At 40.3% G+C, this 26510-nt stretch overlaps 1 protein-coding gene across 3 annotated transcripts in view; it reads left to right on the top strand.

Annotated features, from left to right (window-relative positions):
• The first annotated feature begins 4473 nt into the window (after positions 1–4473).
• ATP2C1 (ATPase secretory pathway Ca2+ transporting 1) overlaps positions 4474–26510 on the top strand; it is a 194496-nt gene continuing 172459 nt past the window's right edge. Inside the window, exon 1 of one of the 3 annotated variants that reach the window (XM_057491448.1) lies at positions 4474–4771. In XM_057491448.1, the coding sequence (XP_057347431.1) occupies positions 4664–4771 (108 nt within the window). In that variant the 5' untranslated portion in view covers positions 4474–4663. Of the gene's footprint in view, positions 4772–26306; positions 26507–26510 lie in introns of those variants that run through there. The other 2 variants (XM_036894770.2, XM_057491450.1) reach the window with 2 other exon arrangements.

Raw genomic sequence — 26510 nt, forward strand, 5'->3', positions numbered from 1 at the left:
TGGGGTCTCTAAGGAAGTGATCAAGGTCCAGCGAGGTCAGAAGGCTGGGGCCCTGATCCAAGAGGATGTGTGTCCTCTCAAGAAGAGGAGCAGAGCACTCTCAACCCTTCTTCTCCCTGCGCCTGTGGGCGCCTGTCAATGGAGGGCATGTGAGGACTCAGCGAGAAGGCGGCTGTCTGCGAGCAGGAGAGTCTTCACCAGAAACCAGCTCAGGGCGCCTGGATCTCACTTTTCCAGCCTCCAGAACTGTAAGAAAGAAATGTCTGTTGTTTATGACGTCCAGTCTGTGGCATTTTGTTCTGACAGCCCAAGCTGACTGAAACACACACCCTGTCATGTGCATTGTCATACACACACTGCCCATAGGTAAGCCAGTGCATAAATCCTCCAGTGATAATGGAAGATTGACACTTGTTGATAATTTCTTTCACAAAAGTTTTTTTATTTTTGATTTTTAAATGAAAACTTTCTTTGGCATTTGCTTGACACTCTGAGAAAAGTAGCATCAAGTGAACAGCTGTAATGAGTTTGGTTTGGGCTCAAGAGTTAGTTAAAGACCAGGGGTATACAGGACGCAAAAAGTGAGCACCATGATTGGAGAGCGCGGGCTGTATGTGTCGTGGGGAGGCAGAGGACCCTGGCCACAGATCTGCTACTTCAACCCACAGATCCGTTGCTTCAGCCGCAGTACTCCAGGATCACAGGGCCTTAAATGGGAAGGTTTGATGGTGTAGAGGCTGTTTGGTAGAGCTGGCATGTGCTTGTTTTATAAGCATGTACATTAGGTGCTTCCTGTGCACCAGGAGCTCTGTGTGGCAGTGGAGGGGGTAGTAAACAGCTACAGGAGCATTAATATGTAATGGTTAAGGGTTTAAGATTTGGAGTCAAACAGAAGTGGGCTAGAATTATAAGTGAGCCACTTGCATGCTGAGATTCTAGCTAGACCAACTCCACAGGACTTTTGCTGAGGGTAGGCCAGGGTGATCCGGTATCAAGGCTGGGGGCTTTACCTAAACTGACTCAGCAGGATTCTTGCTCAAACTGGACAAAGCAGGTAAGGTTGGGGTCTAGGCAAAGAGTATACTCAGAGGAGGCGACTCAGGTTGCTCAAGGAGAGAGTCTGTCAATTGACAAAGATCAACAAGTGAAAGAACAGGGTAATGACTTTGTGAGAAGTATTTCTTTGGAGACACCCTTATAGTGCTACTGGTGCAACCCTCTCCCACCCTCCATCCCCAGCCCCCATTGTGGAAGAAAGATGCATGGCATGTCCCCCCACCTCATGGAGGGAGTGCAGAGGGCAGGCTGCACACCTGAGAAAAAGGGAAGTGCTCCATGACAAGGTAGAGGACTCTATCTAGTAAATAGCTTTGTTCTGTAAACTCAAAATGTATCAAAGACCTGAATGTAAGTCATGAAACCATAAAACTCAGAAAAAAACATAGGCAAAACTCTCTTGAATATAAACATGAACAACTTCTTCATGAACATATCTCCATGGGCAAGAGAAACAAAAGCAAAAATGAGCAAGTGGGACTATATCAAACTAAAAACTTCTGTACAGCAAAGGACATCATCAGTAGAACAAAAAGGCATCCTACAGTATGGGAGAATATATTCATAAATAACATATCTGATAAAGGGTTGACATCCCAAATATACAAAGAGCTCACATACCTCAACAAACAAAAAGCAAATAATCCAATTAAAAAATGGACAGAGGATCTGAATAGACACTTCTCCAAAGAAGAAATTCAGATGGCCAACAGACACATGAAAAGATGCTTCACATTACTAATCATCAGAGAAATACAAATTAAAATACAATGAGATATCACCTCACACCAGTTAGGATGGCCATCATCCAAAAGACTAACAACAACAAATGTTGGTGAGGATGTGGAGAAGGGAGAACCCTCTTACACTAATGGTAGGAATGTAAACTACTTCAACCATTGTGGAAAGCAGTATGGAGGTTCCTCAAAAAACTAAATAGAAATACCATTTGACCCAGGAAATCCACTTGTAGGAATTTACCCTAAAAATGCAGGAGCCCAGTTTGAAAAAAGGCATATGCACCCCTATGTTTATCACAGCACTATTTACAATAGCCAAGAAATGGAAGCAACCTAAGTGTCCATCAGTAGATGAATGGATAAAGAAGATGTGGTACATATACACAATGGAATATTATTCAGCCATAAGAAGCAAACAAATCCTACCATTGACAACAACATGGATGGAGCTAGAGGGTATTATGCTCAGTGAAATAAGCCAGGTGTAGAAAGACAAGTAGCAAATGATTTCCCTCATTTGTGGAGTATAAGAACAAAGAAAAAACTGAAGGAACAAAACAGCAGAAGACTCACAGAACCCAAGAATGGACTAACAGTTACCAAAGGGAAAGGGACTAGGGAGGGTGGGTGGGAAGGGAGGGATAAGAGAAAAAGGGGCATTACGATTAGCAGACATAATGTTGGGGGGGCGGGGCACGGGGAAGGCAGTATAGCACAGAGAAGTCAAGTAATGATTCTATAGCATCTTACTATGCTGATGGACAGTGACTGCAATGTGGTATGTGGAGGGAACTTGATAATGGGGGGAGTCTAGTAACCACAGTGTTGCTCATGTAAGTGTATGTTAATGATACCAAAACAAATTAAGAGGAAAAACCCTAAGGGAATTTAAGTTGCATTTGTTTCACCAGTTTTTCTTTTTATGCTAAATCTAGCCAGGAAGTTTTTGGCTTGGGTTTTTTTTCCTCCCTCCCTCTCCCTTTTCATCGTTCTGCTCAACCCAGGAAAAGGTGATCATGAAACAACCATTTGAAATGAAATCTGCTTTGTGTTTGTTGGGAAAAGGCTTTGATCACCAGCAGCACTGAGGGAGTTTGGCAGGCTGCCTGCTTCTGCCCATGACAACAGGCATATCTGAAGGGTTAGATATTAAAAAAAAAAAGAGGCAGAAGGGCAGCTCCCAGGTTCCTTGAGGTCATGTGTAAATGGCACCTTTGCCTAGTCCCTGTGCCCCAAGGGCCACCCCCCTTTTCCAGGGCTGGGGTGTCCAGTTTGCCAGCTCCTTGTCTCTCTGGGCTGGGAGCTGGCTGGGAGCACGCAGTGCTGTGCCCTTCACATTCAGAAGGCTTGCAGTGCAGGGCTTCCCTGTGGCCCTCCTTAGAGTCATGAGCCCCCTGCACACAGAGGACGGGAGCACAGAGCATGCACCTGAAGAGGGGGCGGGGAGCAGGGCCTCCCCTGAGCATTAGATAAATGACTTCCTGGAATTGCCAGCCTGGCCCTGCTGAACCTGGAAGTTCACCTTGCAAGGGGGTGGGATGCCGAGGGCCACACGGGCGGGGCTGCTGATGCACGGCCTCCATTAGGCCATCAAGTGTGCTCCCTGGAGGCCGGCAGCCTTGCCTGAGCATCAGGGAGGCTGTCCGGGGAGTGACTCAGGCTACACCAATGGTCCCCCAGCTCTGTTCACCTGCACCCCAGCCTGAAGGGGAAAAGATCAGTTCTCTCTTTCCACTTGAAAGCAAATCTCTGGGCCTCATGACTTTGGTTAATGTCCAGCCTAGACTCTCCATGACAGCCTCCCTGAAGTGGCCAAATGTTCCCATCAAATGAACTGGCTGCTGCAGAGTTGAAAAGGATCACAAAATAGCAGCACCTGCTTGGGAACTTTGTTCAGAAACCCTGTGGCTTCCATGGAGCATTACGAAAATATTGAACTTTCAAATTTTATGATCTCATGTCCTCTAAGACCACAGACCTCTCATTGTGCTCTTTTTAAAGCATGAATTCTTTTTACAATAGCTAGAAAATAAGTGTATAACATCTTTTCTTCCCTACACTTAGAATGAAGCCTGGGGAAATTTAATGTTCCTGCATTCAGCCTGTGGGTTTGAGATAAAATTTCAAAGAGAGAAGCCTTTTAACTCAGAACAGAATCTGTTTGCAGCTATTGTTCAATTAACATAGAGTATCTGCTTACTAGGCATGTTGCATAATGCATGACAGTATAAGCCACACTTTTAAGTGCTGACACCGGAACTCTTTGATAACAAGGAAGAGTGAAGCAAATTGTTAATTTTTTCAGAAGTCCCTCAAAACGATGCTTCTCAAGACTGAATGAATCAACACTTCAGAGCTGAGATGCTGCCAAGGGTTGTCCATGTGTGCTTGTGCTGATAAGAAATCTAGAAGGAAACAGGAAAAACCATATGTCATGTCCTCTTTAAGAGCTAGAAAAGCTGTCAGAAGAATTAAGATTAAACCTCGTGAGAGTCTGTGGGTGTGGAAAGTCACCAGCTAGCTAATATTAACATAGCTTGCAATAGAACACTGTTGCTAGAAATAGGACTGTCACATCACTACCACTAAGCGATTTGCATTCTGTGGACCAGCCCCGAAATTCCTGCTGGCTCCGACTGCCCTTTGGACATTGCATTTCTGGACACTTTTAGACCGTGCTCATACTTGGCTGTCTGGTTTCGGCAGGAATTCTACCCAAAGAGGAAGTGACAAGGAAACAAAATCTGCTTTGTTTAGAGGAAAGTGGTCAAGCTACAGGCAAATCAGGCATCCGAGGAATCGCGAAGCTTCTAGATTTCATATGGTTGCTGACAGGGAGGGGCAGACAAAGACCTGCTTTCCTCATCATGGATAACCTGTTGCCTCAGTCTAAATTCTCCTATTTCAAAAAATATCCTCTCCATGCGATTAGGAAATACCTATTGATGCTGAGAAGCCCAAGAGCCGAAGAACAGGTATCATTTTTATCATTTGTTTATATCATCTTTAAGGTTAACGGGTTTTGCTCTTATGTCACTTGGTGATTCTGTTTCTGCCAGTTACATGTTTAGAGGCACAGGTCCACTCCTGCTTGCAGCTATAAGACTTGGCAATCAGTGGAGTAAGCAGGCTGCTGAGGATTTATTTGAACTTGGAACATTTAGATCCTGAGATTAAGCTAAAATGCTGTAATAAAACCACATGCTTTTATTTCTTATGAATAGCTAGACTAATTTAGTGTATGAGAGTTAAGCTGTGGATTCCTTGATAATTTTCCAGGGTCTCAAATACAAATTTTAAAACTATTAATATCTCAACAAAGAAAAGTATCACACTCTAGATACACACTTGTCTTCTTGTATGTATTTATGGCTATGTTAGTATCATCAGGATTTGTAAAACAAAAAATTTTGTGGAATATAAATATTATAGCTTTAAATAGATTATTAATAAGCTGTGAAGATCACTCAGAAGTACCTAGACATTTTTTTAGTGGAGGGTAGGGGACACAGCACTTCAGTTTTCAGTCTTTTTAGTCAATCCAAAGTTGTAATTTCTAGTACTAGACTTCAGCATGTGGAAGTAAAAACATTTAAAGCTGTTAAAGTGTCTGATCATTTCTTGTTTAAAATCATACCTTCATTTTATAGTTTTGAGATTTATATCATTCTATCCCTTACAATCTATGGAAAAGGCATTTCTAAAAACTGCTTTTCTGAATTGTACCAAATTGTAAGAAGAAATACCTGTATCTGTTCCAATATAAACCTGGTGGTTCATTTAGGAAAAAGTATGGCCTGATAAAGGACAAATATATAGCCACATCGAAGATCCAAAAAGTCATAAATTGCTTGTACATCATGCTTGTAACTAGAACAGCAAAACCGCATGGGAGATACTAGCAGTGTCCTGTATCTGAATGAGATCTCCTACTTAAAAAACACTCGCAGGAAGTGAAAGCAAAGGTTAGCAAGCAGAAAGTCCTCTAATGGCAGATTCCCCAAAAAGTGGAGGCACAATTTGGAAAATGAAAAACATTACAACTGCTTTTAGGCTGTGCTTTAATGATTTACATAAGCTGGAAATTCAGACTGTGCTAAGGCACAAGGCTGGTCCAGTTTATCTCTTCCTTAAGCAAGGTGTTGTGATGACAAGGAGACCTCTTGGTTTTCAGATCCCAACGTGGGCTTGCTTTTGAACTAGAAAGCCCCAGGCCCAAGTGGCAATGCTCTGCTTGTCTACCACACTAGCTAAGCCCACACCCACAGGCTCCTTCAGGCCTCACTGTGGGGCAAGAGGGCTGTGGTGTGTGCAGTAGGAAGAGAACAGTGATTTAAAGGATGGGGCTGGAACTGTGGAATGTGGATTAAGTGCTTTTCCCTCCCATTTCTCAGTATTACAAGTTTTCAGAGATGTGTTTATATTGCTTGTAAACTTATATATATTTTTAAGTTTATTTTTTAAATGTACAAAATGCATTCAGAGGAACATTAAAATTTAACTTGGATCCTCTGACTTGGACTGGGTGGGTGTTCCTTTCCCCAGTCTACAGTAATTTGGGGTGACCTGGGAAAAGCTAAGAGCATTATGCTGATTTCTTAACTTCCTATACAAATTAATGGAGAAATAAAGAAAACACCATATTTAGTTCCTTTCCGAAACCAGTTAACAGCTCCACAGACATGTCTCACAGAATTAGAGAAATTAGGTCAGAGTCAGTCGTGGTTAATGTTGGAAAGCTTATTGGAAAATTATAAAGGAGGTTATTCATGCCTGTGATTTTAGGAGCTGTGTATTGGTTGTCTCTGATCCTTAAATTCCTATAAAACAGGTCCTCACTATCAAGGTGATGGAAGTAAGTAGAGTCCTTAAGGGGCCACCCAGCTCAAACATACAGGAGATTTGAACTCCTGTATGCCTGGCTTTAAACGTGATCCATCTTACCTTGCTTGATCCACGAGCAGTCTAGTGATAGCCGCACAGAGTCTGAACTTTCCCCTAAAGAGTATTTACAACACTTCTTATGACTGACATATCACTGTCATAATTCTTACCAGGTGTTTACCACCTGCATGATCAGCTCCTTTGTATTTTTCTATATCTGCATTTAAGTCACTCACATTTTAAACTTGTTTGTTTACAAAGAAAATTTTATATTACTACTATAAATGGAAAACCACTGTCATTTGCCATAACAGAAGAGCATAAATATAATAAAAACAAAGCAATATTAAATTCTAGCTAAACACTGTTACCTGTAACAGCTCTCAGCCTGAAACCTGCTCTGAGGAGAAGGAAGATTAGCCTTAAAGGAATTAGCATCCTACTAGCCCACTGAAAAATTCTTCCCAAGGATGGAAGCAAATTAAAAGATAGGCAATCAATTCTAAGCAAATCCATTGTCTGAATGTTGCGTCTGCATGCCGCATGGAATATGGTCCCACACCCTCCAGCACCACGGGGCCCCCTGCTGTAGGGTTTGCATGCCTGGAGGTGTGGTCTCACACACCATCTGCTTCTCCAACTCTGCACATTCGAGCGCACTCCTCCCTCCAGCCTGGAATTCTGTTCTTTGCGTACAGTTTGCCCACCTGGAGATCACCTTTATATCCTTCAAGACTTAGCTTAAATGGGCTTGGTAAAAAAGAAGTTCTCCGGTTCTGCTGAGAAGGGTGAAGAACAGCCCTTCCTTTTCCAAGATATTCAGTTTGCTTCTAGTAGGGCCCCCACCAGACTGCATATAGCGAGCCCTTTACGTACATGCCCACACGTGTGCCCACACGCACGTGACACTCGGGGCACCTTGTCCCCTGTTACCTCAGGCCACACTGGAGCCCAGCACAGGCTGGTGGAGAGGTGACCCACACCACAGCCAGACTGCCTATGGGCCAGCCCCTTTCCACCTCTAGCTGTTCTTGCTGAGCCAGGGGGTGCTGGTGTGCCGTCAGGGCCCCTGGCAAACCCGCCTTGCCTGCAGATGCTTCTCTTTAGGGCTTCCCCTCAGCGTTCTTCCCTCTGTCCACGGCGTCATACATACATGAAGTTTGACCTGAAGGTTGTTTTGTTGGGTAGATTCTTGTTCCTATTGTGATCTGCCAATCAATGAGTGGATAGCTTGTCTATCAAACTGAGAACACATCTTGCCCTTTGCCTTCCTGGACTGTTACAGCAGATGTTTCACAAAGCCAAGCTCTATCTACGTAGAAGATTAAGGCCATCAATGAGATCAAGGTGCTGAAGTCTGGGACAATTTGATGAGGAAGTATTCCCTGATAGTATTATTCCATGGCTCTGTAGTGGTGGCGAGCCGGTTGGAGGGATCCAGCCTGAGCCTGAATGGGTTGTCAGATGAGCTGGGCAGCTGTGCTGAACACGTGTTCAGGGAATGTGAGTGTAGCCATTTCTTTTTGGTGTGATGGCAACAGCCAGGGTCTGGCCCAAATGTTGATGTCTGAGCTTGTGTGGAATGAAGGGGACTTGCAGGCAATATTCTCTTGAGTATGGAAGTCCCATCAGCCTGTTCTGAGGCTTGGGTGACCAAGTGGGACGCTGAGTGAGGAAGGGAGAATCTGTTCTACCTCTGGGCAGATTGTAGCCTGGCTCTAGCCCCCTGAGGCCTGCAGCGAACTGCGTGCCCTATGAGCCACCAGGGATGCTGCTCTTGGGGGTCAGCACCATCGATATAGACATTAGTCTTGGGTGGTGGTATTAAATTATGAGAGAAGACTGCGAACTCATTTGGGACAGTTTACCCTCTCTCCCTTGGTGAGCACCTCTGTTCCCATGACTTCAAACACCACCTGTTTGCTGACAGCTCCCCAGTATTCATCTCTGGAGCACCTTGGCCTTGTATACCCCATCGCCGCCCAAATGTCTCTGGGTGTTGCAGACTGTGTCCGCAGAGGACTCACAAGCTCTGTCCCTAAGCTTGCTCCTTCCCAGGCCCAGCAGTGAACACAAAAGTTCAAACTAGAAACTTAGCAGTTACCTAGGAACCTCCCTTTCTCTCTCTTACCTCCCCTTCACAACCTCTTAACAAGCCCAATCATTACTACTTCTAAATAGTTACTGAATCCTCCCCCACCTACCAACCCAGCTACAACATCTTCTCTTGCCTGGGCCATTGCGATTGCATTTGGATTTGTGTCCTCTTGTTACTCTACAGTCCAGGTTCCTCATAGCAGTCAGAATTTCCTTCTTTAAATGAAAATCTTACTTCATCCTGGTTCAGGGATCATGACTGTTCTCAATATTTTAGCTCCAGTGCCAAACATAGATAAGGTACATAGGAGCTGATAAGTCTGTATAACTGAATGAATGAATGTGGAGGCTGGGGAGTTCAGGGGCTGAGATGTTTTTATGTAGATAAGGACAAGAGATGAGGACAACAGGGCTGTATCTTTAGTAAGCAGAGGCTGGGGAGATCTAGGCAAAATTGTGTAATTTACTTTAGGGCTGTAGACCTAGACTCAAGAGATTAAGAAATTTGCCCAAGGTCTCACAGCCCATTTGCCAGGGCTGGAATTAGAATTTGGCTTTCTTGACTCCACACTCAACGGTCTTTCCAGTGTGTATTGTAAAGTGTAGCAGAAATGTACAAAAGTGTAAAATGATGACCGAGGGAAGAGAAAATAACTGAATCCAGAGGGTAGGTGATGCCTGAAGACCAACTTGTGGATAATAAATAAACCCCCCCCCCCAACCACGAAAGGCTGAGACAGAGAAAAGACTGCTATTTTGAGCTCTTGTCCATCAACTTACACCACCCTGCCTTGCCTCGTCAATGTGAAACTCTTCTGTGTGTCCCACAGACGAGGGGTCAGAGAATACAGGATGCCTGATTGAATAGAGTAGAATTTAGAATGATCTGAACAAGAAATATCATCTATGGGCTGACCCCACTTGTCTGCCTGCTTAATGGTGAATCTGCTTAAAATGAGGAGAGTGGTCTTTGGGGCCAGGAGACAAGTACAGTAGCTACAGATACATTTTTTTATTGATGTATAGTTGATATACAATCTTATATTAGTTTCAAGTATACAATATAATGGTTCACCAGTTACCCACGTTATTAAATCCTCACCCCAACCAGTGCAGTTGCTGCCAGTAGCTCTGTTTTAATTAAGGATTAGAACCAAATTTAGTTTTTGAGGCTGTTCAAGTTTCTTTACAATGGCAAAAGGGTTTCTAGTTCAAACAGGATCACTGGATTTTTATTTCTCACTTTGTTTCTTAATGAATGTTAACCTCAAAGTTGGGTTTTAAATAAATATTTGGATTTAATTTGAATAGTAGAAACTTAGTTCTTCATTTTGGCTCTTGTACCTGCTCTGAATAAAGATAAAAATTAAGGGCTCCCTTCACACCCCCAAAAAAGCTGTGTTGAGATTTGGGGTGTTACATAAGGGATTCTGATCACTGATGCAGGCTTTCCTCTCAAGGGAAAATGACAGAAATTTTATGACAGCCTGGTTTAAGAAATGTTAAGAGTTTTTAGCTTCTTCAAGTAAGTGAGTTGGGATTACACCAAAGTTATCCATTTTTAAAAGCCTCTACAGTCATGAAATGCTATTGATAGTTCAAATAACATCTGAGGTGAAAACTAAAGGCATTTGCCCATGTTCTCATGTTTGAAGACAGAAAAAACTTTGATGCTTCAGAAGCAGGAGGAAAAGATTATCCCTGTAGAATTTAAGACAGAGGGCAGAGGTTCTCACCACTCATGTGGAAGAATTTGTGACATTACATATAGGTAATATCGAGAGCTAAATTGCTGTGATAATCTGAAGCTGAACCTTAATATTTCTAACTATTAAATATGACATTAAAAGTTGAACTATTTTATCATGGCAATTACAAAAGTCTCTTCTATCTGAATGGAGGACTTTTTAAAAAAAGCTGTTTATTTACCAAAAAATTTCCTCCTCTGATTTTCTCCATGCCTTAGCCAATCAGGCTGCTGTGGGGTGCATAAACCACAGAACTTTGTTTCTCACAGTCTGGAGGATGAAAAGTCCAGAAGTTCTGCTGTCTGGTGAGAGCCTGCTTCCTGGCTGCAGGCTGCTGACTTCTTGGTTGTGTCTGTCCTCACATGGCGGAAGGGGACAACGGAGATCTCTGGAGTCTCTTTTCTAAGGGCACTAATGCCATTCATGAGGGCTCTGCCCTCATGACCTAATTACCTCCGGAAGACCCCTCCTCACACTGGGGGGACACAAACGTCCAGCCTGTGGCAGTCTGTGACCTGTAAGTTTCCTGAGAGCTGTACTCGATCACCCGCATGAAGATCAGTGGCTTCCCAGTCATCAGCACCCACACTCATGTTCTTCCCCTTTCCTAAACCTGTCTCCTCTGAGAAAATGCCACCCCACCATCCATCTTGTTATTCAGGCAGAGACCCAGGGGTCATCAGTGATACTTCCTATTCCTTCAGTCGATATCCAGTTTATCACCAAGTCCTTTCAGCTCCCATTCCTGAACGTCTCTCCGGTGGCCAGCCTGCTGCCCTCTCTCACTACCCTCACCTAGGAGGCCCTGGCACTTCTTGTCTGAGGCACCCTTATAACCTTCCCCTTGGCCTCCCTCCTCCACTGTTGTCCTGTCTAAACAAATCTTCACACTACAGCCAGAGAGGTCTCCCAGAGACACAGATCTGACTGTGGAACCCCCAGCTACATTCTCATGAACTTCAACTGCTTCTCCTTGCTGTTGGGATAAAGACAAAGCTTCCCCCAAGCAGCGACTTGTGAGGTCTGGCCTTGACCCCTCCTGTTGTGTGCTTACTCTGCCTCCCTTTGCTCTATGCACCCCAGCTGCTGTACCCTTCCTCCACTTCTCCCTGATTTCCTGCCACCTCCTGCAGGGCCTCTGTCCCAGTGTCCCCTCACTCTTCTCCCTTAGTTAATAGTGATTCTCCCTTAGATCTTAATTCAGTATTCAGTCCCCTAGGGCAGCCTTCTCTGACTTACCCACTTTGGTCCTATATCTCAGTATGTTACTGAAGGGACCTTGTAACTCTCCTATGCTGTACTGATCCCAGGAGCAACTTTTTATTTATTTGGGGACTATTTGATTCACAGTATGTCCAGGATGACTAACAAAGCAACTGTTGGGTGAAGGCACTAAATATAAGTTTGTGGAATTGGCTCATGGGATGAGGTGTGAGGAGGAGGGCGGTTGGGAAAGGGACTGGGCTAATGGATGCTAGGCTGAGACCATGTGCCTGAAGGAATCCTGGACATCGGGCTCTGTGGGGAAGAATGTGAGACAGGACTGTTTTTGTGTATGTAGCTGTTTCTTTTGTGTTTTTTAGAGCTAATTCATAGAGAAAAATGGAGGCACATTTGGGAGGTTTCAAAGGAAATAACCCTAACTAATGGTCAGAATTGCAGGGAGAGGTTTTGATGTAATACTAAGGATGAACTTTCTAAAAATGAGAAGTGAAGGAACAGTCTACCTTTTGCTGAGGATAGGCAGGGTACGTGACCCCCTGACTCCCTCAAGGAATGTTGTAGTGATGGCATAGTATCATGAACAAGAAGATTGAATGACTTATTAGGCCCCTTCCAGCCCCAAGATTCTGGTGCAGTGAGCAATAGAAAGGTGGCCAGTTCAGAGACTTAGGAACAGAGAGTGCAACAGGTAGATCAGTTAGGGTTTGTTTGCTTTATCTGGTTAGTGGCAAACACTGAGCATGTTGCTCTGAAATCTAAGGACAAAGAAGATAGGATCAAATGTCTTTGGAAATTCAGGTAGCATGTAATCCTCCATCAAAGAAAGGAAATACAGCTACAGCCAGAAAACACCTCAGGTGAGAAGCTTATGCACCAGTGACTAGCTTCTCTGAACCTGATCAACCATCTACTGTGCTCAGATGCCTTTGAAACACAGGAGCCAGGTAATGGATGAACACCAAAAGCTTTGACTTTGAAATAAGGACATTAATGCAAATATAAGACCTTTTTCTTGTGAACTACAGTGTGGTTTTTTTAGGCAGATTCCTAAATTTACTATCCTATTCCACTTCTTAGACAGTTTGTCCGCAATATTTTATTCACTGACTTTTATTCAGAATGGAAGATGACATATTTTCTCACCCTGTACAGACAGTTCCATGCCTTAATAGAAAAAAAAAAAAGGACTTCTCACATATATTGTACTGCTCATAATTTGCTGTGAAAAGAGCAGCAAAAATGCTGGAGTTATTTCTTTCCTGCTTATCCTAAAGGCAGCATATTAGTAAGCCTATTTCAAGAAATACAACTTGCATTATTCATTCAAGAATAAGGAATTTTAAGTGTTTACTTAAAGGCACTTGATGAGGTACTTCATAATAACCTTACAAAGTTGGTGGTATTATCTCCATTTTAATGGGTGAACTGAGGTTTAAAGAACCGAGATACATTGGTACACAGTTCCTTAGCAGTGGCAGTAGGATTTTAACTCCAGGTTGCCGGTTTGCCTGACTCCAAAGCCTGATTCCCTGCTTTATCCTGAGATACCTCCCACAGAGTCCCTTCTTTCCTTCACTTCCTTCTTTCTTTGATGTTAGATTTTCTTTCATTTATGGAAAATAGAGGGATTAAAAATAAAACCATCATAACTGCTGTGCAGGGAAGACACCTTAAATTCTTTTAGGTAGAGATCCACATTTTTGAAAGGTATTAAAGAACAACACCAAACTGATTAAATTTAAAGATCTTATTGGTGTTATTCAATGATTTATGAATCAGGCAGCATCTATTCTAGCAGACAGAAAAGAGCTCCCCAAAAGTTGTACAAAATGAAGGAGTTTTATAGACAGAAGGGAGTCTTTTACAGACAGAACAAGGATATTAAAAAATGCAGTAAAAAAGTGGATTGTTTGTGGCAAGATAATCTTCCTTCAGGGGACCCCAAGGGTCTACCAGTTACTGGTGTTATCCAATTAATTCCAGATTGATTGGATTAAGATTCCATTCCTGGGAAAGGATGAAACTGCAATTAAATTAGGAATTAAGTCTCAGTTTGGTGGCATGGGCTTAGCATAAGTGACTACATTTTGGGCCTGTTGTCTTTTTTTTAACACAAGTTCGAAGGTTCTTCAATTTGAGGGACCTTCTTTTAAGAAAAAGGATATAAAGTTGTAAATATTAAATTAGTTACAAAATGCATATTTATTTAAAATGAAATAAGAAATCACAACAAATTACAAATTTGGGTGAAAAATACCACAAATGTTACAAAATCTGGAAAAATAAGTGCTTTTGCTAGTTAAGGGACATACCCCAAGATGTTTTATTACTACATTTTACTACATTTTAGGGTTACAGAGTTTTTAATCACCACTTCACATGACAATGAGTTTCTAATATGCTTGAAAGAGATTATCAAAAGATAATTCAGATACTCCTCTAGCATAATTAATATGTATTTGTTTTTTATTAAAGTCTAGAAAAATTCCATAGACTAGCTTCTGGCTCTGTTTCTCCTTTACCACCCATGTACTTCAAGTGCTGGGCACCACTGGACAGTTTATATAAAGATTTCAGGCCTTAATACAGCATGGAGAAGACACGTAATGACTCTATAGCATCTTCTAAGCTGATAAACAGTGACTGCAATGGGGGGCTAGGGGCATGTGCTGAGGACTTGATAATATGAGTGAATGTTGAAACCACAATGTTCATATGAAATCTTCATAAGACTGTATATCAATGATAGTTTAATTTAAAAAAAAAGATTTCAGGCCTTGTGATTTAGCACAGTAGGTAGTAGGAGTATTCCTGGATGTATTTTCTCTAACCATACACAAACAAGACTATAAACCACATTTATATACCCCATTACATTCAAATGAAATCTAAATGTATCCCCTTCTCAATTTCCTTTAATCCAAACCCAAAAATTTACCTGTGGCTGCTCCAATGCTACCTGATAGGAGGTATAAAGGAGGAAAAGTCAGAAAAAAGAGAACTCTGAAATCAATTGCAGTTAAAATACCTTTTGCAAATTTTACCAAACCATAAGACCATGAGAACATTACTAGAGTCTCTTTCAGGACCTTTATAAAGGACTGTGCAGGGAAGGAATGCTTCCAAATTCAACCTACAAGACCAGCAATATCTTGATATCAAAAGCAGACAAAAACACACACACACACACACACACACACACATACACAAAATTGCAGACCAATAGCCATGATGAACATAGATGCAAAAAATCCTTAACACAATATCAGCAAACTGAATTAAAAAATACATTAAAAGGAGTATTCACCACAACCAAGAGGGATTTATTCCAGGGATACAAGGATCAATCAATGTGGTACATCATATTAACAAAAGGAAGGATAAAAACCATATGATCACGTCAATAGATACAGAAAAAGCATGTGACAAACTCAATATCCATTCATGATAAAACCCCTAAACAAAGTAGAGAGAAAATGTATCTTAACATAATAAAGGCCATATTTAATAAACCATAGCTAACATCATACTCAATGGTGAAAAGTCAAAAGTTTTTACTCCAAGATAAGTAACAAGACAAGGTTGTCTCTTACTACTCTTAACTCAACTTAGTACTGGAAATTGTGCTATAGCAACCAGACAAGAAAAAGAAATAAAAGGCATCCAAATTGAAAAGGAAGAAGTAAAATTGCCACTATTTGCAGATGACATAATACCATAAAAGGAAACACAAAATTACACCAAAAAACTAATAGATGGATTCAGTAAAGTTGTCAGAAAACAACACAGAAATATGTTGCATTTATATATACTAATAATGAACCAGCAGAAAGAGAAATTAAGAAATTAGTCCCATCTACAATGGCATCAAAAGAAGAAAATACCTAGGAATAGATTTAACCAAGGAACTGGAGACCTAAGGCTGAAAACTATAAGATGTTAATGAAAGAAACTGCACATGACACAAATAAATGGAAAAATTTTCCATGTTCATGGATTGGAAGAATTAGTATTGTTAAAATGTCCATACTATCTAAAGCAACCTACAGATTTCAATGCAATCCCTAGCAAAACACCAATGGCATTTTTTGTAGAACTAGAATCCTAAAATTTGTATGGAACCACAAAAAGGTCCAAGTAGTGAAAGCAATCTTGAGAAAAAAAGAACAAAACTGAGCTATCATGCTCCCTGATTTCAAACTGTAATACAAAGCTACAGTAACAAAACAGTATGGTACTGGCACAAAAATGACACACATATCAATGGAACAGAATAAATAGCTCAAAAACAAGCCCATGCTTACAAAGGTAATTAATCTATGACAAAGGAGGTAAGCATATGCAATAGCAAAAAGACAGTTCTTCAATAAATGGTGTTGGGAAAACTGGATGGCTACATGAAAAAGAATGAAACTGGATCATTTTCAACACCTTACACAAACTAAACTCAAAATGGATTAAAGACCTAAATGTAAGACATGAGCCCATAAAACTCCTAGAAGAAAACATAGATGGTAAACTCTTGAACATTGCCCTTTGCAATTGTTTCTGGATATGTGTCCCTAGGCAAAGGAAATGAAAACAAAAATTAACAAGTGGAACCACATCAAACTAAAATCTTCTTCCCAGCAAAGGAAACTGTCAACAAAATGAAAAAGCAACCTACTGAATGGGAGAATATGTTTGCAAATCATATATCTAATAAGGCATTAATATTCAAAGCATATAAAGAACTCATACTACTCAACACCAAAAAGAAAAAAGAATACTATTAAAAAATGGAGAGAGGACCTGAATAGACATTTTTCCATAGAAAACATATAAATGGCCAACAGGCACTTACATGAAAAGATGCTCCACATCGCTAATCATCAGGGAAATGCAGATCAAAACCACAATGAGGTATCACCTCACACCAGTCAGAATGGCTAATATCAACAGGACAAGAAATAACAAGTGTTGGTGAGGATGTGGAGAGAAGGGAGCCCTTATGTACTGTTGGTGGGAGTGTAAATTGGCGCAGCCATTTGGAAAACAGTATGGAGGTTCCTAAAAAAAATAAAAATAGGAATACCATATGACCCAGTAATTCCACTTCTGGGAATTTAGCTGTAGAAAACAAAATCACGAATTCAAAAAGATAAGTTAACTAAAAAAATTAATTAACAAACAACACAAACACAGAGAACAAACTGGTGGTTGTCATAAGGGAGGGGGTACAGGGACTGGTGAAATAGGTGAAGGGAATAAAGAGAAACAAAATTCCAATTATAAAATAAGTAAGTCATGGGATGTAATGTAAGGCATAGGGAATATAATATTGTAATATTGTCAATAATATTGTAATAACTTTTTATGGTGACAGATGGTAACACCTATCATAGTGAGCACTTGTAATATATATAAATGCCAAATCACTATGTCACACAGCTGAAACTAATATAATATTGTATGTCAACTATACTTAAATAAAGTAAAAAATCAAAAGGACCTCTGTTAAGTGAGGGGACCTAAAACTTAAGCACCCTTGGTCCAAGAAAAACCAGCTATGGAGGAATGGTGTAATTAAAAAATGGTATAATATGCAAGAATCCAAGGCATAGGGTGTCTTCAAAAGTAATGTCATTTTGTGGTCTTAACCCTGAGAAGCTTGAGCTCCCACCTCCATTGAATGAAGCAGAGGCTATTCTCCCAGTGTATTTTGTTCCATAGGAAATAGCACTGTGGGGATGGAGATGTTCTGGTACTGCTCAGATTCAAAGGCTTCCCACTCCCAGCCCCCCTTTATATTTGCAAAATACTTATTATTTGTAACAGGATTATTTGCAAATACAATAGACTTCCAACTCCTATATTGGTATAATTAATATTAAATACACTATTCACGATCCTTCCATACCGGCCAGTTAACACAGAGAAAGAGCATGTCACTGCTTTTAAAGACTATACTGTAGAAAGATTATAGCAGGACTAAAGACTTTACAATTCATTAAGATGTAATCAAGCTTTTGCAAACTCATCTGTTATTTGCAATTGTAACATAGTTACTATAACTTGTCTCTGGATAAAATTACCTTTGTGTCGGATTTCTTTGCTGAAGTTTGCTCATTGGTGATGCTTTTAAATACTCACCTTTCTTGTGTATTTCCTCCTCTTAGTAGAAACTCTTGACTCATCTTGCTCCTTTTCTTTTATTTTATGAATAACCGCCCTTAAATGTATGAAGTCCTTATAACTGTGTCCTGTACCATTAGCCCTATTACAATTACCAGTGAACTGGATAGGACCTTTAAGTACATCTCAAAATAAATAAGGCATATTATAGAAGTATTTTGGTCTTATATAATGAGGGCATAGTTTATAATCAAATTGTTTCAAGTAATTGAATAGTGTAAATCCCCATTTCTCTGGTGTTGAAAACTACCCTTTGCTTTGTCCCCAGATAGAATTTCTCTATGATATAATTAAAAGTGGTTTTGTAGCCTCTGCAATGTTACACAGCTTTTGTTTTGTTTTGTTTTAAGGGATGAAACCATTTCTCTGAGTGATACACTGTTGCAAGAGAAGAGAATGGCATTTTCCAGTTTATTCCACCTTTTTCCATCTAACTGGTCCATGCCTGATACCCCTGGTCAAAGCAGCCTTTTTCCAAAGGTCCTGACCTGAGATAAGAAAGCAAAGACTGCCTGCAGGGCTGGGAACACAGCCCCAGGCCCACTGCCTCTGCATTACTCTCTAGCTTTTGTTCTGCTTATGCGGAACCATGGCTTTGCCGATGTAGTGCTCAGAGTTACTAAAGGGGGAGAAGTATGACCTCTTTATGGTCTTAATGCCCTTTCCCATGGTCTTTTTAAATCATTAGTTTTAGGCCAACAGGTATCTACTCAAAGAAGTGCAAAGCTCTGTATGATTTAAGAATACTGGAAGAGGTTTAAAGCACTTATATACACTCTCTGTTCTTCAGAATTGAGGACTGTTAGAATGATCAAAATATTTTTAGATGAAAGAGTTATGTTTCTTGTAAATCAGTACTCTAGCTCCAGTGTGCCTTGGTTCACCCTAAGGACTATTTAACTACAGAGTGCAGGGCCATACCTCCATAGTTGCTCATTCAGTAGATCTGAGGTGAAGCCCCAGAATGCACTTCTAAAGAGCTCCCAGGGGTTTTTGAGACCCACTGATGTAGATCATTTGATGCACATCTTTAAAATCAAGGCTGACAGGGGTTGCCATACCTTCTCAAGAATTGCACGCATACTGTTTGGGAGATGGAGAGTCCTTGCTAAAGCCAGAGGGAGAATGATAATGCTTTACAGCTTCACAGGTTAATTGGCCATTTTCAACCACACTTGCCCCATGCCTAGTAGCATTACACAGGGCTTAGTAATGCAAAATGCCACTAAACCATGTCTTTGCTATAAGAATATGATCTAAAATATGCCCTTATTTCTGTAATTCCTTCTTTTTGTGGCTGTTTTACTGATTAACCTGATGTAGCAACTAAGAATTTTAATTTATTTAAATTATGAAATATAATGAAGGTGTAATAGTTGTATATCCCTCATATTCTCTAAAGCAATTACATGGTCTTTGCATTAAAACAAAACCTCTCCATTTTTTCCTTGCCCCTGCTCTGGTTCAAATGTAATTATAAAGACTCAGAACAAAGAAAAAATTTTACCACTTGGAGAAATGAAATCAGTATTCCTAATACTATTTAGTGGCTTTTTAGATCCTTAGAACATATGTTTAATATGTATTCAGTTGACTTTTCCATAAAGCATGTTAATGAACATATCTTAATTATGTACATATTGAATAATCTAAAATGTCTGCCTATAATGATTTACTCATAAGATTACACTCCTGTTTTAAAAAGCAGTAATTTTCAACTCAGAAGATAAATGCAAGGGATTCTAGAATAATGTCTGCTTGGAGCATGATTTCCCAGCAATGGTGTCGAAGGTTAAGTAAGAACAACAGATGTAGACAATGACCAAGGATGTTTTAAAATCAAGTCCTTATTAATTGATATGAATATCATCAAATGAGCTATGTGGCAGATATCCTAGGCTCAGGAATTAATGGCTAAACATTGCAGTTGAAAGATGAAATAATTTAACAAAACAAAATGATAAACTATTAAAAGGCAATTCAGTAAACAGGACAGCTTTTTATATTTTCTTTAATGGACATTAGATGCACTAAGGGAATTGAGACCAAGACAGATATTTGAGTCCTGGCTTTGACACTGAATAGTGAGGAACTTTTGTGCAAGGAGCTTCACCTGTGTGAGTCTCAGCCTTGTCAGCTGTAAAGAGTAATTAGCAAGATTTAGTCTGCTTACCTCATAGGGCCATGAGGATTAAATTTAATTGTGTACATGGACGTGTTATGTCAACTGAAAAGACCTAACGAAATGTGTAGTTTTGGTGGCTGTTCAGTGAGAATTCTCATTTCTGGAAAAGCAATTTAAATTCCTTAATCAAATATGAAGTGTTGGCATTTTTACCTTTCCAAGTGCTTTTACAGGGTTAAAATGAGCAATTTAGTAATTTAAACTAGGGAAGACTACATGTAGAATTTTTTTCTTAATGTCATAGCTTTTTAGCTGCTCTAAATCAGAGAAACAAGTTGATGTGCAAACCCCAAAATAATATATTTGTCATGTTTGTTAAAAAAATGATTATGCCATACTTTGGAAGTATGCCTATGTCATACTATGTCATAATATTTTAGTGATTTCATAGTAGAGTCTTTAACTAAATAGTTATTAGCTGAAGAATTAAACAAGAAAAAGTCTGGAGCTAGGGTACACAACTACATAAGGAAAAAAAGATTCTAAAACCAAACTGGTTTTCAATAAGAATGTGCAGTTATATAATTTAAAAATACACCTAATTAGTAATCACAAATACTTGTCAAAGGGGCTTCTCAAATCAATAGCTAATTTTTTACTGTATGTACTAGTATGGAAGTGTCTTGCCAATGGGTTTCAGCTCCGGGCAAGTTCGCTATGGATTCAGTGTGACCAAAGAAATTGACAGCAAAATGTTCTTTGGGGTGAAAGGGTTTATTACCCGGCAGTAGGTTGAGCACTAGTATCTCTGCCTCTGCCCAGAGCACTGGGCCGAGCTCTCTATATAGTGTAATAATAGCTTATTGCCTAAAGGTGTGGAAGCAGTAGCCTAGCAACAGGCCGGTTACATCATCAGGTGGTTTAAGTTCAGTGAGGATCCTGGCCATAGCAACCCCAACTTCCCCACAGAAATTGCTTAGCTTAAGAAATAGACAGTCCTCCCTTGTTCAGTCTTTTTGACTTACATCTTGTTCTGTAACTTCCCACTGATTAACATTGACTTTAGCATTTAATGTAATTCATTTAACATTTTGTCATTTGAACATGTCATATTATATTGAATTCTTTTCTTTTGTGCAGAAGCAGCCAAAGCATCAAACAACTAACACTGTAACCTAACTCAAACTCTTTTTCTTAAATATTTAAGTATCTATCAGGCTGCTTCTAGCTGCAAGTAACAGAAACTACGATTTGTTAAATCTCGCTCTGAAGGAAGTCCTGTGGTAGGGCAGGGTCCAAGTCTGGTTGATTTGTTAGCTTAGTTAGTATTAAAGGCCTTGGTTTTCTCTGATAACTATTCTGCCCCCCTTGGTGTTGGTTTTCCATGAGGAAATGGGAGGGAACGGTATGAAGGTTCCTGTGAAAATTATGGGTGTGGTTTGTTAAATCACAGATTGCTGAGCTCAGCTTCTGGGCATCTAACTCTGCAGGTGTGGTGGGTCTGAGAATTGTATATTGCTAGTAAGTTCATAAGAGATGCTAATACTACCAGTAGTGGGGGTCCCACTTTGAGAGACACAGACTAGGAAGTTTGAGGATCACTGATAATGTTAGTTACAAGATGTACTTCATTTAGAGTGTAACAGAGGGCTCCTTTTACTCTCCTCATGGAGCCTGATGCCAATACTAGTTTGTCAGCTTCCAGTTAAATAAGCTAGAGCAGCACACTGCTCACTTAAGAGTATCAATGCATATTCCTAGTAGTTAAAGTAGCAGTTTCTTAGAAAACAGTTTTGCATTCAACTGTTTGAACTGGGAACTGGTTGGGCCAGATCAAATCCCAAATTTGCACTTCAGTTTATGTGTTCCTGGTCTATAGTAAGGTTTTTTTTTCCTTTCCAGAATCACCACTTTCCTGATTCCCCCAAATAGAGAATGCTTGGCAGTGTTAAATTATTTTTAGTATCTTCTGAATTAGGGTACATAAACATTGCTTTTCTAACCAAGAAAGCAAAAAATAAAGTTGCCTGAAGGTGTACTGTAAATGCTGCTCATCGAATTTTCCACCTGATCGTTACTTGCAGTGATGAGTTCTCTAACCTAAAGGTTTAACAGTTTGCTTATGTTGCAAAAACTCCTTTCTGCCAATTCATAATTCCTCTTCTCTACCTTGCAAACCATCCTGCCAAATAGTTACTCTGCTTTCACCATTATCTGTCTTGTAAACCATCTCTTTGGTGGGGGTGCTCTATTTTATATAATGTGGTCAGTGGGAATATGGTCTGTTTGCATGACTGTCCAGGGCTACCCTTCAGGATCCTCATAAAGTCTTAGGCAATTTCAGCGCTGTGGACCTCCCTCCCTAATTTATTATCATAATTGCATCTTTGTGACTATTTTCTCATTTGTTTTCACCATAGGAAGCAGAGTGGAGAGAGATGATTTCTGCATTGGTCCCAGAAGGATATGGGATAGGTTCAGGCAAAGATACAAGCTTTGCAAAAAACATTCGACTTCTAGAAAATGGTGGGGTAGAAAACTTTTATGTGCAAAATGTTCTATCTTGTAGGTCTGAGGAAATGGAACCTTTTCCAAAGCTCTTTCAGACACCCTTGTGCTGCAGAATAAAAAGGGATTGAAAATGTTTCTGATGTAAAATTGATAAGGCATTTAAATAGAGGGAAGAGGCCAGGCTATTACTGCAAAAGCAGCAGGGGCCAGCAGAAATGCTATGGAATCTGTCCTTCAGTTTCAACTCTTTATGGCATACAGTCAAGCAGCAAATGCTTTCAAAGTCAGTCTGAGATGCTGGCCAGTGGCAATTCGGCAATTTAACTTACTTAGCTGTTCTAAGGCCTGTTAGTTATACCTGTTTTCCTAGTTGTTTTGCTATGAATTGAGCAGATATCTTGATCCCTAAAGTAATAATTGAAGACTGTGAATGAAATTACAGTGCTTTTGACTTTGTTGGGCATTGCTGTGCATGCCATCAAAATCTAAACCATAACTTAGCTGAAAATTCCTATGAGCATGGGAACAACCACTTCAACATTGTTATCTTTTAATTTCAAATGGTTACCTGGGCTCAAATGTGGCTGTGAAATTTTATCTGCTCTCCACAGTCCTCAATTTTTAATACTTCTTACAATGATTGGGAGTTATTCCTATACAGATCAAGTCGTCCTAGCTAACCCCTTTTTGGTTTGGAGATGTAATTCATTTTTAAACCTTCAAAAATTCCTTAATTATTCTTTGCTTTACATGAAAACAGAAGTTCATGTTTTAGTTTAATCATAGGAAGCAAATAGCAAAGTCAACAGTGAGATTATGTTTATTCAACAAAAAATGTTTATTTATGATGACCACTTTCCAGATTACCCATTTATTCAATAGGTCTTTATTACGTATTTACTGCAGACAAAATGTTCTGGGGCCAGAAACAAATCATGTCAGTTTGGAAATAAGACAGAGTGTCTTTAAATTGTATAATTTTCATCTCAAAACAAATCATGGGGTGTATAGAATATGGAATATTGTATGTCCATTTTCCATAGGAAATAATGAAGTCCAGAACTGACTCCTGGAAAAGGGTCTCACGCTTGCTTCGCTCTTCCTTCCCTTTCTTGCCCTCACCTGTTCCCCATGGATCCCCACCTGCAGCCCAGAAGATTGACAATACATACCAAAGACTCTAAATATCATTACAAGCTCAGAACCCACTGAGTAGGGAAACTGAGTCATACTTGAAATAAACTTCTTTAAAAGTAAAAATTAAGAGTACACTTTGAATCCTCTAATTTCTTCCACTCAGTTGCATGAAATGTTTCATGTTTAGAATGCAGGTTTAGAAGCTATGCAATTTTGTGGGCTGATAAAATATTTGTAAAATGTTCTATTAAAACCAACCAAATATAGGTAGCTCATTTTTGAGCTCATTTGATTTTATTCTTGCTTCCAGTATTTACTCTTCCAGCACTGCTGAGACAAGGAACCAAGTGGACTAACAGCAATGCTGAAAGGTGGTTGTTAGACACTTATTTCACATGACTTCTTGTAATAAGACTTTATTTCCTTAAACTTGACCCTTAGCATGTCCTTTTTTCTATAAGAAGAAAAATACTTCTGTTGTTTTGTTGAAGCAAATTAGCTTATAAAAATAAAGTGTTGTGTCTTTTTATGCCTTTAAAATATCCGACTTAAAAAGGACAACTTCATTTCTAGCAGCTAGGTAAAATTCTTTATTAACTTAAAACAATATTAAAACAGCTTTTCAAATAAGACACTAATTGAAGAAAGATTTTAAAATAACCTTTTCCAAGTTAATTTTTAAATCCTAAAGAGCCACATATTTATTTATCATTCAGGCTTATAAAAGTGCCATCAGATTGAATATTAAAACCAAGAAGCCTCACATCCTTTGTGTGGTAAGGCACAGTATAAATAAAACTAGAACATTATGACCATTTTCCTCCATCTTCCCTATTTGTATTGTTCCTCCCAGAGATTCTCCCCTGTATTGCTCACAAGTGACCACTATCACAAGTATGATATATTTAATTTTGTAGGTTAAATACTCAGAACAAAATGAGTAGAAAACATTTTTAGAGCACTGATTCCTAAAAGAAGAAATACGAGGAAGCTTGACCGTAATACAATTGCTCTAATCTCATTCTAGCTAGCTAATGATCCACTTTCGCTTATTTTTATTATAATCTTGTACCTTTATAATTCGTATAATTTACAACCTGTGTTCTCTTTATCAGATCCTCACAACAATCTTTTGAGAGAAAAAGGGGTAGTTAATATATATGTATGTATGTATGTATGTAACGTAGCATACTTATGTTTTAGTCCCCTTCCCCTGAGATGAGATGGAGATTGTTGCAGGAAAGTCTCATGACAGGTTAGCTGATCAGAGGAGGAAATGCTGGGAAAACTGTGAGGATTTCTGAAGCACGTGGCCCAAGCACTCACCACTGAAGGGCTTGAATAGGGCACTACTGATGTTGGCTGGCTTGGTGGAGGAGAGGTACAGGTACAGAGCAGAGGATCATCACTCTTAGAGATACGCTGAAGAGGCTGAAGGATCAGCTACACGGTTGAACCATCTATTCTGTAAGGTTTTTGCTACTTCCAAACCTAGGAATTTGTGAGATGACGAGTGGATAGATTAGAAATAAAGTATGTAAAAATTCTTCTGGACAAAGCTGTTTTTACCCAGTTTCTTTTTTAGCTTAGCTAAAGGAACATGTCTTTCACAATACAGGCAACCAAGAAGTAAAATTCCAAATTAAGTTACTTGAGGTACAAGCTATGGAGTGATAAATGTGGGGATTCAGTTATGGAATCAGTGTTAATGCTGAGATATTGCAGCGCACAACAGGTAATTCTGAAAAGCTGTCCTACAATAAAATGTTTGAGCTAATTAAAACAATACAGTATCAAATTCTGTAGTGAAATTGCTTTCTACTTGTAAGATATTTGTATCAAATGCCTATATAATTTAATTTCCTACTTCAGATGCTTTGTTTTTAATATGCTGTGGTATCAAGGTCCAATAAGTATAGTAACTAATAATCACTACAAATTGATTACAATATTGAGTAAAAGGCACATTCATTATTGCACAAATAAGGTTTATAACACCACCAGGTAGACGAGATCGCTAAGGATGCAAGCCAAAGGTGGGTCATAATTACTGAGACTGAAAATCCACTTAAACCTGATTTTTATGGTTGCACTTTTGAAATTTAAAAGTAACCTCGCTTAATAAAATCTCAATGTTTCTTAAAAGTAAATATAGAAAAAGCTTGTCCAGGGTTTTTATCCCCGACTAGTTCCATTTACTTGAGATTAACATAGAAGAAGAAGAACCCGATGGGTCCACTTGTTAGTTTGACGTTGAACACGTGGTCAGAGAACACACTGGGATGCACTACAGGGCACATTATTTAACGGGTTAAGCGGTGGTGGAGAGAGATATGCCTGTGGCGCGTCAGGGCGGATTTCCCAGGCCATCTGGGATTCTGTGGAGCCCTGCCCTCTAGCGATATGGATGTGAGGATGTCGATTCCGCGTCTCCCTCGCCAAGGCCTATTGAAGCCAAGCGTCCACCAAAATTCCCCTGGGGTCTCGGTTGGATGCCGAGCAAGTGGAAGGCGCCGGCGGCGGAGGGAGAGCCCGTCCGGGGCTGGGGCGGCCCCGCCTTGCGGCTCCGCAGGGCTGCGGACGAGGCCTGCGCGACCCGGGGAGGCAGGGCGCGGGAGGTCTGCCTGCAGGCGGCCTGACGGCTCCGGAGCCCTGCCCGCGGCGGCCCTCGCGTCGCCGGCCCGGGTTGTGAAGGCTACGTGACGGGAGCGCCCTCCCGCCGCCTTCGCTGAGGGCGCGCCGCAAGCGCGGGGGCGCCGACCATGGCTGCTCCCGCCCGCTCCGCCCCGGCCCGCGGCCGCGTCCTCACGGTGA

Source organism: Manis pentadactyla, chromosome 14 (genome assembly GCF_030020395.1).
Source record: "Manis pentadactyla isolate mManPen7 chromosome 14, mManPen7.hap1, whole genome shotgun sequence".
Taxonomy (NCBI): domain Eukaryota; kingdom Metazoa; phylum Chordata; class Mammalia; order Pholidota; family Manidae; genus Manis; species Manis pentadactyla.